The following is an 11,694-nucleotide window of genomic DNA, read 5'->3' on the forward strand; positions in this document are numbered from 1 at the left end:
CGGGCGCCTCGGCTGGAGTCGTGGAGCCGAGCGCCGCGGGTGGCGAGGACCGAGCGCTGCTCCCCGCGGGGGCGCACGGCTACAGTCCCGAGAGGGGGTGCCTACCCCCCCCAAAAAAAAACCGGTGTGTGTGTGGTGGGGGCTTCCTCGCGGCCTCCGCCCAGGCTGCAAAGAGGCTGCTCTCAGCCTTCGCTCGGCTCCTTCCCTTGTGGGAGGGCGGGAGGGAAAGAGGGAGGAGTGTAGGGGGGGAGGAGGGAGCGGGAGGGAGAGCGGGGGGCCCCGCGCCAGCCGCCCGCGGACCGGGCCGCTCCTCGGGGAGGACGGAGGGGCGGGGGAGGGTGCGCCGAGGCTCGCTGCGGAGAAGCGGCCGCCGATGACGGCAGAGGTGCAGCCAGCCCCGCGCGCGCAGCCCCCTCCCCCTCGGCCCCCTCCCCCTCCCCCTCCCCTTCCTCCTCCTCCTCCTCCTCCTCCCGGCTCGTCGGCCGCGCAGAGCAGCGGCGGCAGCGGCGGCGGCGGCAGCAGCCACCCGATGTCTTCGGCGCCCGAGAAGCAGCAGCCACCGCACGGCGGCGGCGGCGGCCGCGGCGGGGGAGGCGGCGCGGCCATGGACCCCGCGTCGTCCGGCCCGTCCAAGGCCAAGAAGACGAACGCCGGCATCCGGCGCCCGGAGAAGCCGCCCTACTCGTACATCGCGCTTATCGTCATGGCCATCCAGAGCTCGCCCACCAAGCGCCTGACGCTCAGCGAGATCTACCAGTTCCTGCAGAGCCGCTTCCCCTTCTTCCGCGGCTCCTACCAGGGCTGGAAGAACTCCGTGCGCCACAACCTCTCGCTCAACGAGTGCTTCATCAAGCTGCCCAAGGGCCTCGGGCGGCCGGGAAAGGGCCACTACTGGACCATCGACCCGGCCAGCGAGTTCATGTTCGAGGAGGGCTCCTTTCGGCGGCGGCCGCGCGGCTTCCGAAGGAAATGCCAGGCGCTCAAGCCCATGTACAGCATGATGAACGGGCTCGGCTTCAACCACCTCCCGGACACCTACAGCTTCCAGGGCTCTGCCGGCGGCCTCTCGTGCCCGCCCAACAGCCTGGCGCTGGAGGGAGGTCTGGGCATGATGAACGGCCACTTGCCGGGCAACGTGGACGGCATGGCTTTGCCCAGCCACTCGGTGCCCCACCTGCCTGCCAACGGCGGCCATTCGTACATGGGCAGCTGCGGCGGGACGGCGGCCGGGGAGTACCCGCACCACGACGGCTCGGTTCCCGCCTCCCCGCTGCTGCCCGCGGCGGCTGGCGGGGTCATGGAGCCCCACGCGGTCTACTCGGGCTCAGCGGCCGCCTGGCCTCCCTCTGCCTCCGCGGCGCTCAACAGCAGCGCCTCCTACATTAAGCAGCAGCCCCTGTCCCCCTGCAACCCCGCGGCCAACCCCCTGTCCGGCAGCCTCTCCACGCACTCCCTGGACCAGCCGTATCTGCACCAGAACAGTCACAATGCCCCTGCTGAGCTGCAAGGTGAGTGGGGAGCCCCGAGCTGTCCTCAGGACTGGGGGGTGGGGGGTGTGGCGGACCTCTGTGAGTGCACTACAGATCTAGCCCCCAGACTGCTGGCACCCTGGTCTGGAGCCTGTGGCCACGTTCATGGGGTGCCAGTCCCTAAGCTGCACCAGGGAGGCCTCAGCTCCCCAAGGTGTCTCTCTGTCCACCTCTCCCCGTCTGAGGGCTGAGTACAGCCTCGAGTCCCCCCATAGACTAACATTCCGTTTTCCTTTCTGTTTCAACGCCCAGATAGATGCTGGCTGCCCCAGCCTGGCCAGGTAGGCCCCATCCTCGCCTCAAAGACTTAGACTGCAATATTCTAAGTCCCCTCAGGTCGCTTAACCCCCTGACACCTGGGCGAGTTCCCAGGACGGAGCTGGCCCATCCCCGGGGCAGCTGGCTCACTCTCCCTGCTTCGGGAGAGCGGCCTCTGTTCTGAGCCGGGCAGGACGGAAGAGTTAGGCCCAAAGCCGGCGGGGCTCTGTGCTGGCGCTCAGAGCCTGGCCTTTCGGGAACCAGGCCTGGGGCATGCGGACGTTGAATAGAGGGCATTTTGTGGCGACAGAGGCTGAGAGGGGCCCAGATCGAAGGTCTGAGCTGCGGGCCCCAACAGATTCTGTTTCTCAGGATCCAGGTTTCCAGGCCCACAGGTACTGCTCCGCTTGCAGTCCCCCCTGAGGAAAAAAGATGCACAGCCATCTTCCCCTCTGGATCCTCTGTCTCAGCACGCGCTAGCAGCCTTCTGGGTCTGGTTCTTGAAAGAGCTTGGAGGGATCCAAGCAGGGCCTGTCAGGAGTCAGCTGTCAGCAGCCGGCGGGAGGCAGGAGCCGGGCCTGGAGGCTGGAGGGCTGTCTCCATGGGGGTCGCCAGCTGGGGCTGCTTCAAACTCCAGCCAGGGCTCCCGCGGTGCCGCAGGCTCGGTTCCCCAAAGACTCTTCCTCTGGAGAAGCCCTCTTTGCCCCTGTATTGGCCCCTGCCAGCCTGGCTCATTGCTTTAGGGACACCGCCGTCTCTGGGGGCTGGAAGGTGGCTGCCCGGCGCCAGGCCCAGGCCTCAGGCTGCCCTGGAAGTGGAGGCCGCTGGATCTTCCCTGCTGGCCCCTCTGACCACTTCCCCGTCAGCCACCGGAAGCCCCCCAGGCCAGGCTCGGTGTCTGCGGAGGGAGAGGCTGGGGCAGCGGGCACCCAGGGTTGCAGGGATCCTTGTCCGTGTCTGGGGACTCTTCCCTCTGGGCGCCGGCCCGGCTGAGACCTGAAATCGGGAACTGGGACTTGGGGAGGCATTGGCCCAGCGCGGAGCCAGGCAGACCTGCCCCCGGGGCGCGACCCACGGTAACGGTGCTTCTCCACCTGGAGCCCGGGCCTCTGGAGGCCACCCTTTAACGCCCCCTTTCCTGTCGCCTCGCCCCCACAGGCATCCCGCGGTATCACTCGCAGTCCCCCAGCATGTGTGACCGAAAGGAGTTCGTCTTCTCTTTCAACACCATGGCATCCTCGTCCATGCACTCGGCCGGCGGCGGCTCCTACTACCACCAGCAGGTCACCTACCAAGACATCAAGCCCTGCGTCATGTGAGGCCACAGCTCCGGGGTCCCTCCGGGCAGGGGCCGGGCGCAGGGACTTTGGAACCCGTCACCAGAAACTGCTTTTTTTTTTTTTTTTTTTTTTGAGGTATAACCGTCGGCAGAAGAAAAGGGTTTGACCCCTCCCCAACCGGATTATTGGGAAAGGGATCCCAAGAGGCAAAGACCCAGCGAGGTCGGCACCTCCCCCCACCACCACTCCCTCAACAGTTTTTTTTTAAATGGTGATGGCGGGGGCCTGATCTGACTGCAGCTGTTGATAAATAAGTATCTATTTTTGATCGGACTGAAACCAGCTGAGAAGGTGCTGTGTTGGGGAAGAACTCTCAACATCTGAACACGCATTTCTGCTGCGGTCTCTCCCCCTCTCCCCTATCCACGGCGAATGTCGGGGAAGGTTTTTAGGAGAAAGGCAAACGTGTGAAACCGTCATTATCAAATACTTTTATTTTTTGGTTGAGTATTTATCGTTTTATTTTTAATTTTTTTTGAAAGAATGTCTTGGAATGCGCGTCTCCTTTTTAGAGCCGTCTCTTGTAGGGAAAGGAGGAGGCGACAAGAAGTCGCCCTCTCCCTCCCCACCTCAGAAGTCCTCCCGTCAGCCACAGGTGGATCCTTGTGCATTTCTGAAGCCACTGCTCATCTTAGCAAAGAAACCAGGAGCCCAGAAGCAGGCGGCTCTCCCGGCCTCTGCTACCGTCCTCCTTCGCCTTCCTCTCCTTCCTTCTCTTCAGGCTTTTTTGGTTTGATTTCGAACTTCGTTTTGACTTGTCTGGTGGGTCTCCAATCTCTACTGTAAACCCTCTGGTGGGAGCGTGAGGCAGGCAGGGCGCCGTGGGGATGGGGAAGGCCCGCCGAGCGCCCTGAGTCAGGATTGCGGTGACGCAGAAAGGTTAAGGCACTTTTTTAAAAAAAGAACGATAGCAAGGCTCATCCTGTTATTTATTCTACTTTCTTTCCCTAATAACCGAAACACCGCATAGGCTCCTCCGTTTATCAGTATTAATGGTGTAACTTTGTTGGCAATATTTGCCGCGTAGAATTTTTTTTTTAGATATCCATTGTAAATTTGAAACTAAGTCCGATCTGTGTAAAGACAAATTTCCATATGTTTTATATAAATATATATATATATAAAATGAAGGACTCCCCCCCCCTTTTTTTTAGTATTTTGGCTGCTGGGGTGCAGCGTTTGTGACACGTATTTTAAATTTCCTTCTGCACTGTATAAAAAAGACAATTTGAGGATGTTTTTGCCTTTTGTGTATTTTTCCTAAAAAAGAACAAAAATAAAAATGTATAACATTTGTATATGGCCTTATATTGTATCAACTAGAAATAAAATTGCATGAGTATTTTATTGGGATTGCAGAATATCTTCAAAATATAGACAGTAACCGGCCTGGGATCACCAGTCTTTTTTTTTTTTTTTTTCGTATTTAAAGTATGGATCATTTTTAATCCTTTTCCCCCCTTTTTATTTGTTGGCTAATCCTTCTTTTTTCACTCATTTCACATTGAAGTGAAATCTGGACAAGAGTAACTATTTTTCTTGGCTTCTGTTTTTTAAGAAGAACCTTTGCCCCTCTAAATGTCATTTCTTGTTTTTAAAAAAATAATCAAACTTAAAAAAAAAACTGTAGTTTTCTCTCCCCCAGGGAAAAACATGCATATATATGTGTGTGTGTGTTCATGCATATATATATATATATATATATATATAATATTTTACACTTTTTTTTTGGTCACTCCAGGACCAATGAGAATTGTATTTTAAGTTTCAAACTTTACTGTTTCCAACTGTTATAAATCATGGAGCATCTTCTAAGGTTTTATTTTTTTCCATAGGATTTTTTTTTTTTTTTTTTGGTGCCCTACACTTGGTTTTCCCCAGTGGAGAAGCAAGTAAACTTAGAACAAGAAAAAGGCTATTGGTGGCAGAGCAAGATGATAGGCACGTTTCCCCCCTAAATCATTAGGGGTAAATCCATTTTAAAAAGTCTGTCTCCCCTACTGACCCTCTTTCTATTCCAATTCCCAGCTACCTAGGAAAACAAACACAATAAAGTCACGTTGCCGGTGCAGCCGTTCTAAGACCCACCACAGTTTCTCCGCATCGTGGGGTCATGAGCCTCTGAACCTGGTTCTTCTCAAATTTGACATTTTGGACGTGAGGGCAATTTCTCCGGTGCTCTGTTACATCAAAATTATCAATAAACTCACCCTGGCAATTAATGCCCAAACTAACAGCTGTCTATAAAACGGAGATAAAGGGGACAGGAAGAAGCCGGCGACTTTGCCCCTCAGGTCTCAGGCGGCCGGAGCAGTGGGCAGCGCGCGGGGAGCAGCTTCACCGAGAGCGGAGGAGGCCCTGTCTTTGGGGCGGAGGCCACCTCTCCTTATCCCCTGCCCCCACCGATGCCCTGGAGAACCGGCCAGAGAAAAGCCCGCAGGCCTCCATTGCGGGAACCGCTGCACTGGGGATCCAGACAACCTCGGCAGGCAGGCGGGAGGGGGCCCCCTCCTTCCTCCGTTGGAGCCTGCGCCCCAATTAGGACGGAGGCTGTGGGGAAGTGGGGCTGATTAGGAGAAACCCAATGCCGGCCCAGTCTGCGCACGCCCCGGTCTTCTGCTGAGGCGTCTCCAGACCCCGTGCCCACTCTCTTGGCTCCTTGGCGCGCCGGAGGCCTCTGCGCACCCTGGTGATGCAGGGCTCCGGCGCCACTGGACCAGAGTCTGGGGCGCCAGTGAACCCCGGTTTCCTGTTCGTCTCCCCTGCAGCGCCTTCATTTCGGAGGTATCTCCCAGCGCGCTCACATCCCCGCCAGGCTGGATGGGAGGCACCCAGAGGGACTGGGGCAGGAAAACCGGCCCTGGGGAGCCCAGGGATCAGAGATGGGCCTGACCTGGGGCCTGGGGAAGAGAGAAAAGGCCAGCCTTTCCTGCAGAGAGGAGAGTCTGGCTCCAGGCAAACCCGGAAGGGCCAGATTCTACAGGCGTAACTGCGTCCACATCCACGACCAAGATTTCACAAGACCTGCTTCACAGGACTGCATTCGCTCTCGCGAAGGCCGACCCAAGGCCCATTTTGGTCCGGCTCCCACCAGGACCGCGGGATGAAGCTCCTACTGCCAGGTGCCAACACAAAAGCGTGCACTGTTCGTGCAAGTTACCAGCCTAAAATGCAAACGCACTTCTAAGGTGGTCACACACCATGCCCTGGGTGCGTATCCTTCTAGCTTAGGAACACCTTCGAGAGAATTAATTCAAAAGTCCTGTGCATACCTTTAGGGTGTTTGATCTGGAACAATGCAGATGAGATACCCTGAAGGTATGAATACCCCCCAAAGTAACAGGCCAGGGGGTGGGGAAGCGGCCAGGACAGAACTTGATAGGGTTTCTATAAGAGGGTGACACATCCCGCCAAGGCTGCAGCTCCCTGCAGCTCTCTGCGAGGGGCCGACGCCCTGGACACAGCCGCGCCTCGGCTGCAGGCCATGGCGGCCCCAGGCAGCAGCTGCAGCAGCGCCTTGGCGCTGTATCCTGGCTCCCCGGCCCCTGGTGGAGGGGATCTGCAGGCCCGGAGGCCAGTCTGCACTCAGGGTGTGCGCTTCAGAAGGAAGGGAAAGTGCCCGCCCGGTCCTGCTGTTTTCTTGGCTCTTGGGGGGAAACCAAAGGGGTAGGGGTGGGGAGGGTGAGGTACTGAAAGCCTGGCTCCCTGCCGGCAGCACTCCTGGAGGTAGTGCAAAGATGGGGCTGGAGCCCCAACTCTGCAAGGCTTGACCTGGGCAAGCCACGTCACCTCTGAGCCTCGCTTTTGCATGGTGGTCAGCGAGGTGATGCCTGTTGGGAGCAAGAGGACGGTTTAGCTCTCGGGGTGTCCAGATGGGAACAGCCATGAGATCCAGGCATTTCTTATCCTTCTCCCCTTCATTGTTGGGATGGGTGCCAAACAAGATGCAAGAACTCATTTTACAAGGCCGCCCCCTCGGGACTTGAGCATCCAGCTTGGGGACTGCTGGAGTCCCCATCCTCCAATACGATGCACCTGGACATTCATTCCCTCCCTTCCCAGGGAGGAGGAAGACATCATCCCATTTGGCTCAAGAGATGGAATTCTGACATGGGGTTGGATCAGGTGGTTCCGATAAGGACCCACCCCAGGACTTCCTAACCCCTGGTCAGGAGACCCCTGGGCTCAAGGGCTTCCCTTCTGAGAGTGTGACTCAGGGACTACCCTCTTCAGAAACACCAGGGGTGTCTGTCTGCTCCAACTGCGGGTGGGGTGTGTGTGTGTGCTGAGAGTCACGGCGTAGGGGAGGAGGGACCCAGAAATTCTCAGGCCCACAGACTTCCAAGGGTCCTGATGGGCGCCAAGTTTAGAGTCTCTCCTCTGAAGTTCTCTGGGCTCCTGAGAAAACCTGGGAGAAGATGCCTCACTGTGGCCTCTGCTGCCCCCTCCCGTCCAGCGGCCCAGCCAGCTTGTGATGCTAATGGAGAGGCAGCTGGCGCAGGGTGCCTGGAGCCAGGGCGAGCAGACACAGGCCTCACTCACATTCAGGAGGTGCCCAGGCTGGCCTGTGGTTGTCCTCTTTACATGGCACCTCCATTTACCTCCTCAGCAGCCCTCCTGTGCAGATCCTATAACTCACTGCTACCGCTTCCAGATGCAGAAACCAGCTCGAGAAGGTTAGGGGACTTTATCTAGACAGTCCTGGTAAAAGGTGGAACTGAATGCAAAGCCCATGTCCCCAACCACTGTATTAATACCACATGGCTCCTGGACACCCATTTTCCTCCAGCCACGAAGCCTAGTGAAAAAAGGGAGAAGTCAAAGTCTGGTCCATGATCCAGCTTCCTACCTGTGCTGAGGAAATTATGATGGGCAGGGTCTGCACAGGGGACTGGGGTCTCTCTGATCTCCTTGCTGGCCTTTGGATGGGGTGGGGAAGCTCCCCGAGCAGCCCCAGCTCAGACCCCTGACATTCACCTCCTCTCCGGGACAATGAACCTGGTTTCCATGGGTTCTCACCATAGCCCCCCTTGAGAGATCCCTTCACTTCCTCAACTCCCCCTAGTCCAGTGGAGAAAAACTCAAACAAAAGTTGAAGCACAAGGCAAGAGAGGCCAGTTGGGGCAGGACGTATGGCTACAGCCTCCTGCTCTGCTTCTGGCATCTTTCGGCCATCAATGGCTCAGAGTTCTGAGCTGTTTTAAGGAGGGAGGGGCTTGTTTAGCATCTCCCGCTGCAAGCTATGATGGGACATTGACTTACTGTGGGACCATGACAAACCACGGCCACATTGATTTCTGGGCCTCGGGGATGGGCAGGGGAGAGGGACACTTGAGTCTGCAAATGTGGAATACTGTTTTGTCAAGAAACACGGGCAGAGGATGAGCTGGCGCAAATTCACTCATTCAGAATACTGAGCACCCACTACCCTCTGCCACTGGATCAGACAGGATTCAGTCGCTGACACACCACTGCTATCACGGATCCACAGACCAGCACACTGGTTCCAGCACCAGGATACTTGGGGTCGGTCATGCCAACACCCCGAAGAGGTGACATGCATCAAGGCCAAGGCACCCAAGCCCTGAGTAGAGGCAGAAAGCTGGCACTGTTGAAGACCCTGATGGATGTCTGGGCTTCCCAATTGGGCACAGTGGTAAAGAATCCGCCTGCCAACGCAGAAGACTCAAGACTCGAGTTTGATCCCTGGGTAGGGAAGATCCCTTGGAGAATCACATGGACACAGGAGCCTGGATGGGGTACAGTCCATGGGGTCACAAACAGTTGGACACGACCGATCAGCTGGGCGCACATGCACATTGGCACGGTCACCAAGGTCTCCTCTGACTTACAGAGCAGGCTGTGTGAGGACGTGGACAGGGCGAGCCTGTCGAGAGGACAGAGCTGCTGGGGGCAGGTGGCGGCCGTGCCCTGTGGCTAATTTCCTGCAGTGCTGTGTGTCAGGAGGCCCAGGAGAAGCACTGCGGCTGGACAGTGGCTGAGGAGTAACAGTGGTGATGTGCTTCCCCAGGCTTGTCTTACTAAAACCAGGGAGGAGGCCCGGACCCCGAAAGTCCTACCGTGTCTAGGACTTACCACCACAGGGCACACCAGACCCTCGGATGTCCCCTGGAAGAGGGTACAATGTTTCTGTATCTGGAAGTTTCCCCCTAACCAAGCCCCAGAGTTCAGCAGGCCCGCGTTTCTGGATCCTGCAGTAACACCTTCTCACGGTCACAACTCAGGTGAGCAGGGAGGGCGGGCCATCTCTGTCCAAATGGTGCGAGGGTCAGCGAGTCCTTCCCTGGGGGCGAGATCCGGGGTGGGGCGCGGTGAGCGGGGCAGGGACCCTCCTAGGGAGAGGCCGCGCGTCTGAGCGCCGGGAAGTTCGCCGCTGGCTGCTCCTGGGGCGGCAGCGCCACCTGCTGTCCGCTTCGCAGTTTGCGCCGGGACAACAGCAGGGGCCCTCCGGGGAAAACGGATCTCACACGAACTGGACAGAAGCTGTGCCCGGGAACCCGATTCTGAGGTGTGAGGACCTTGGACTTTTGTTGAGGGGCAGCTGGCATTTTTGGGGAGAGGGTCAAACTAAATGAATTTACTCTTTTCCTAATTATACAAGAGAGGGGGCTTATTTAAAATTAATAAACCGTAGAAAAGTGAATGGAAGAAAGCAAACACGGCTTCAAACCCACCCCCGGAGACAGCAGGTCAACCCCAGGAGACGTCGCCTCACACACAGAGACCCTGCTGTCCCTGGAGAAGGATGACAAGCCCAATGGTGGAGACCCTGGGAGTCAGAGGGCCTGAGTCCGAGTCCTGACTCCACTGCTCCCAGCTGTGAGCTCGGGCGGTTGTGATGCTCAGCCTCCTCTACACCTCAGATTCCCCGTCTGTAAGATGGGGGTCATGGTAGGAGCACTTCTCTCAAAGCATTCAGTGAATCAGAGAATCTGAAGGGCTCACAGGTGAAGAAACCAAGAGAGGGCAAGCACTCTGCCTGAGGACACAGCAAGGGCCCATGGAAGCGGGATTCACTGCAAACCCTCGTGTATATGGCTCCCACACCACGTACCTCCACCACCAAGTCAACCAACTCTGCTGTCCCCACGGGCCACTGTGTCTCCAAGCTCCCCCAGGAGGCCTGCTGGTGGTCGAGAGGCGATGGATCCATGTCTCCCTAGAGGACAGGCTTCTCCCTTGATGGTGGGGAGAGGCCCTGGGACTGAAGGCCAGCTCTGCTGTGTGACCTCATCAAGCCGGATGACCTCTGGGAGCTGCACCTTCTGCCCCTAGAGAGTAGGGATGACAAGGCCTGCTCTGTGGGTTTCTTTTAAGGGTTAAGTGAGAGAATCTACCCTCAGAGGCAGGGAGGGATGTTTTAGTTTGCTCACAACTCAGCACTTCAGGGTCTAAGTTTCCTGCTTCCAAACCATCCTAAGTCCAAAATGCCCACATTACATGGTCACGTCAGCTCCCATCATAACCTTTGTGGATTTATGGACGTTGAAAATAAAGAATTCCATTCACAGGAAGAAATCCTGCCCCACTGGAGGAACAGGAGTGTGGGTTCCACTATTTAGAAGTCTCTGCGTGTTTGAAAGATTGCCCAGGCAGTCTCCAGTGAAAACCCTGGATGATGATAGGGATTGAGGAGGCAATGGGAACACAGAGGGAAGGGCGTGGTGGGGAGCGGGGACAAGGGGCTCTGCCTCACACCAGGGAACAAGCCAGTGCAGCTCAGTGCCTGAGTTTCCTCACCTATCCATGCAGTAACACACGGGTCTGTTTCTAGCAAGAGGAGAGGCTGGCCCGGTGACCGGCAGATGGTGGGCTTCCATAAGGAGCAGGGCTTCCAACAGGGACACGCAGATCAGAACTGACAGGATGGACTTGATACGGGGAGTGGACAAAACCTTCCGCCCGCTGCCTGGAGACTCCCCTGCAGGCTCCCAAACTGAGCAAACCCCAGTCCCAAGGGTGTGTCTGCCACTAGCATGCGTGCGCCCTGGGGGAATCCCCCCACCCACCAATTCTTCTTCTAGAAAATGACCCGTTTTTTTTCTACTTCTTTCTACCTCAGGTGGTCAGGTGACGGTGACCCACAGGGATGGGATAGAAGATACATAGATAATTCTGGTTCAGTCTATGATCAGCTACATCCTGACTCCTGGCTTCACTAACAAAGCTGGGTGACTATGGGCAAGTTACCAGTCTGTGAATAGCGATGTCCCTCGAAAGTGCCTATGAGGATCAGGTAAAATAATGCATTTGCTTTATCTATTTAACTTGTATTTCTAAATTACATCTTCAGTAATGTATGTGTATTTATAAATATGTTATACATTAACATCATTATAATATAAATGAAACTGTGCTACTGATCATTAATGAAGAACAAATTACCCTCCAAAATGAAAGCAGCAAAAATCACCCACTTCACTCCTGAATGCAATCTGGGCAAAGTTCAGCGGAACCAACCCATGTCTGCTCCAACAGGCATCAGCTAAGACAGCTCTTCCGGGGCTGGGGACCCACTTCCAAGATGGCACACCCATGAAGCTGGT

General features: G+C 56.5%; 1 protein-coding gene across 2 annotated transcripts; it reads left to right on the top strand.

The window, feature by feature from the left end:
- The first annotated feature begins 227 nt into the window (after positions 1-227).
- Positions 228-4,425, top strand: FOXF1 (forkhead box F1). Of its 2 annotated transcripts, XM_065925144.1 has the most exons (3): positions 228-1,508; positions 2,946-3,102; positions 3,203-4,425. In XM_065925144.1, the coding sequence occupies exons 1-3, from the start codon at positions 374-376 to the stop codon at positions 3,231-3,233; spliced, it is 1,323 nt and encodes a 440-aa protein (XP_065781216.1). In that variant the 5' UTR covers positions 228-373; the 3' UTR covers positions 3,234-4,425. The 2 variants fall into 2 exon arrangements, with proteins under 2 accessions (XP_065781216.1, XP_065781217.1); XM_065925145.1 differs by having other exon boundaries at positions 229-1,508; positions 2,946-4,425.
- The last annotated feature ends 7,269 nt before the right edge of the window (positions 4,426-11,694 follow it).

Source organism: Muntiacus reevesi, chromosome 2 (assembly GCF_963930625.1).
Source record: "Muntiacus reevesi chromosome 2, mMunRee1.1, whole genome shotgun sequence".
NCBI classification, from domain to species: domain Eukaryota; kingdom Metazoa; phylum Chordata; class Mammalia; order Artiodactyla; family Cervidae; genus Muntiacus; species Muntiacus reevesi.

Coding starts and splice junctions, on each gene's coding strand:
- FOXF1 (XM_065925144.1), top strand. CDS start 374: ATGACGGCAGAGGTGCAGCCAGCCCCGCGCGCGCAGCCCCCTCCCCCT. Junction 1,509..2,945: donor TGCCCCTGCTGAGCTGCAAG/GTGAGTGGGGAG, acceptor TCGCCCCCACAG/GCATCCCGCGGTATCACTCG. Junction 3,103..3,202: donor GACATCAAGCCCTGCGTCAT/GTGAGGCCACAG, acceptor TTTTTTTTTGAG/GTATAACCGTCGGCAGAAGA.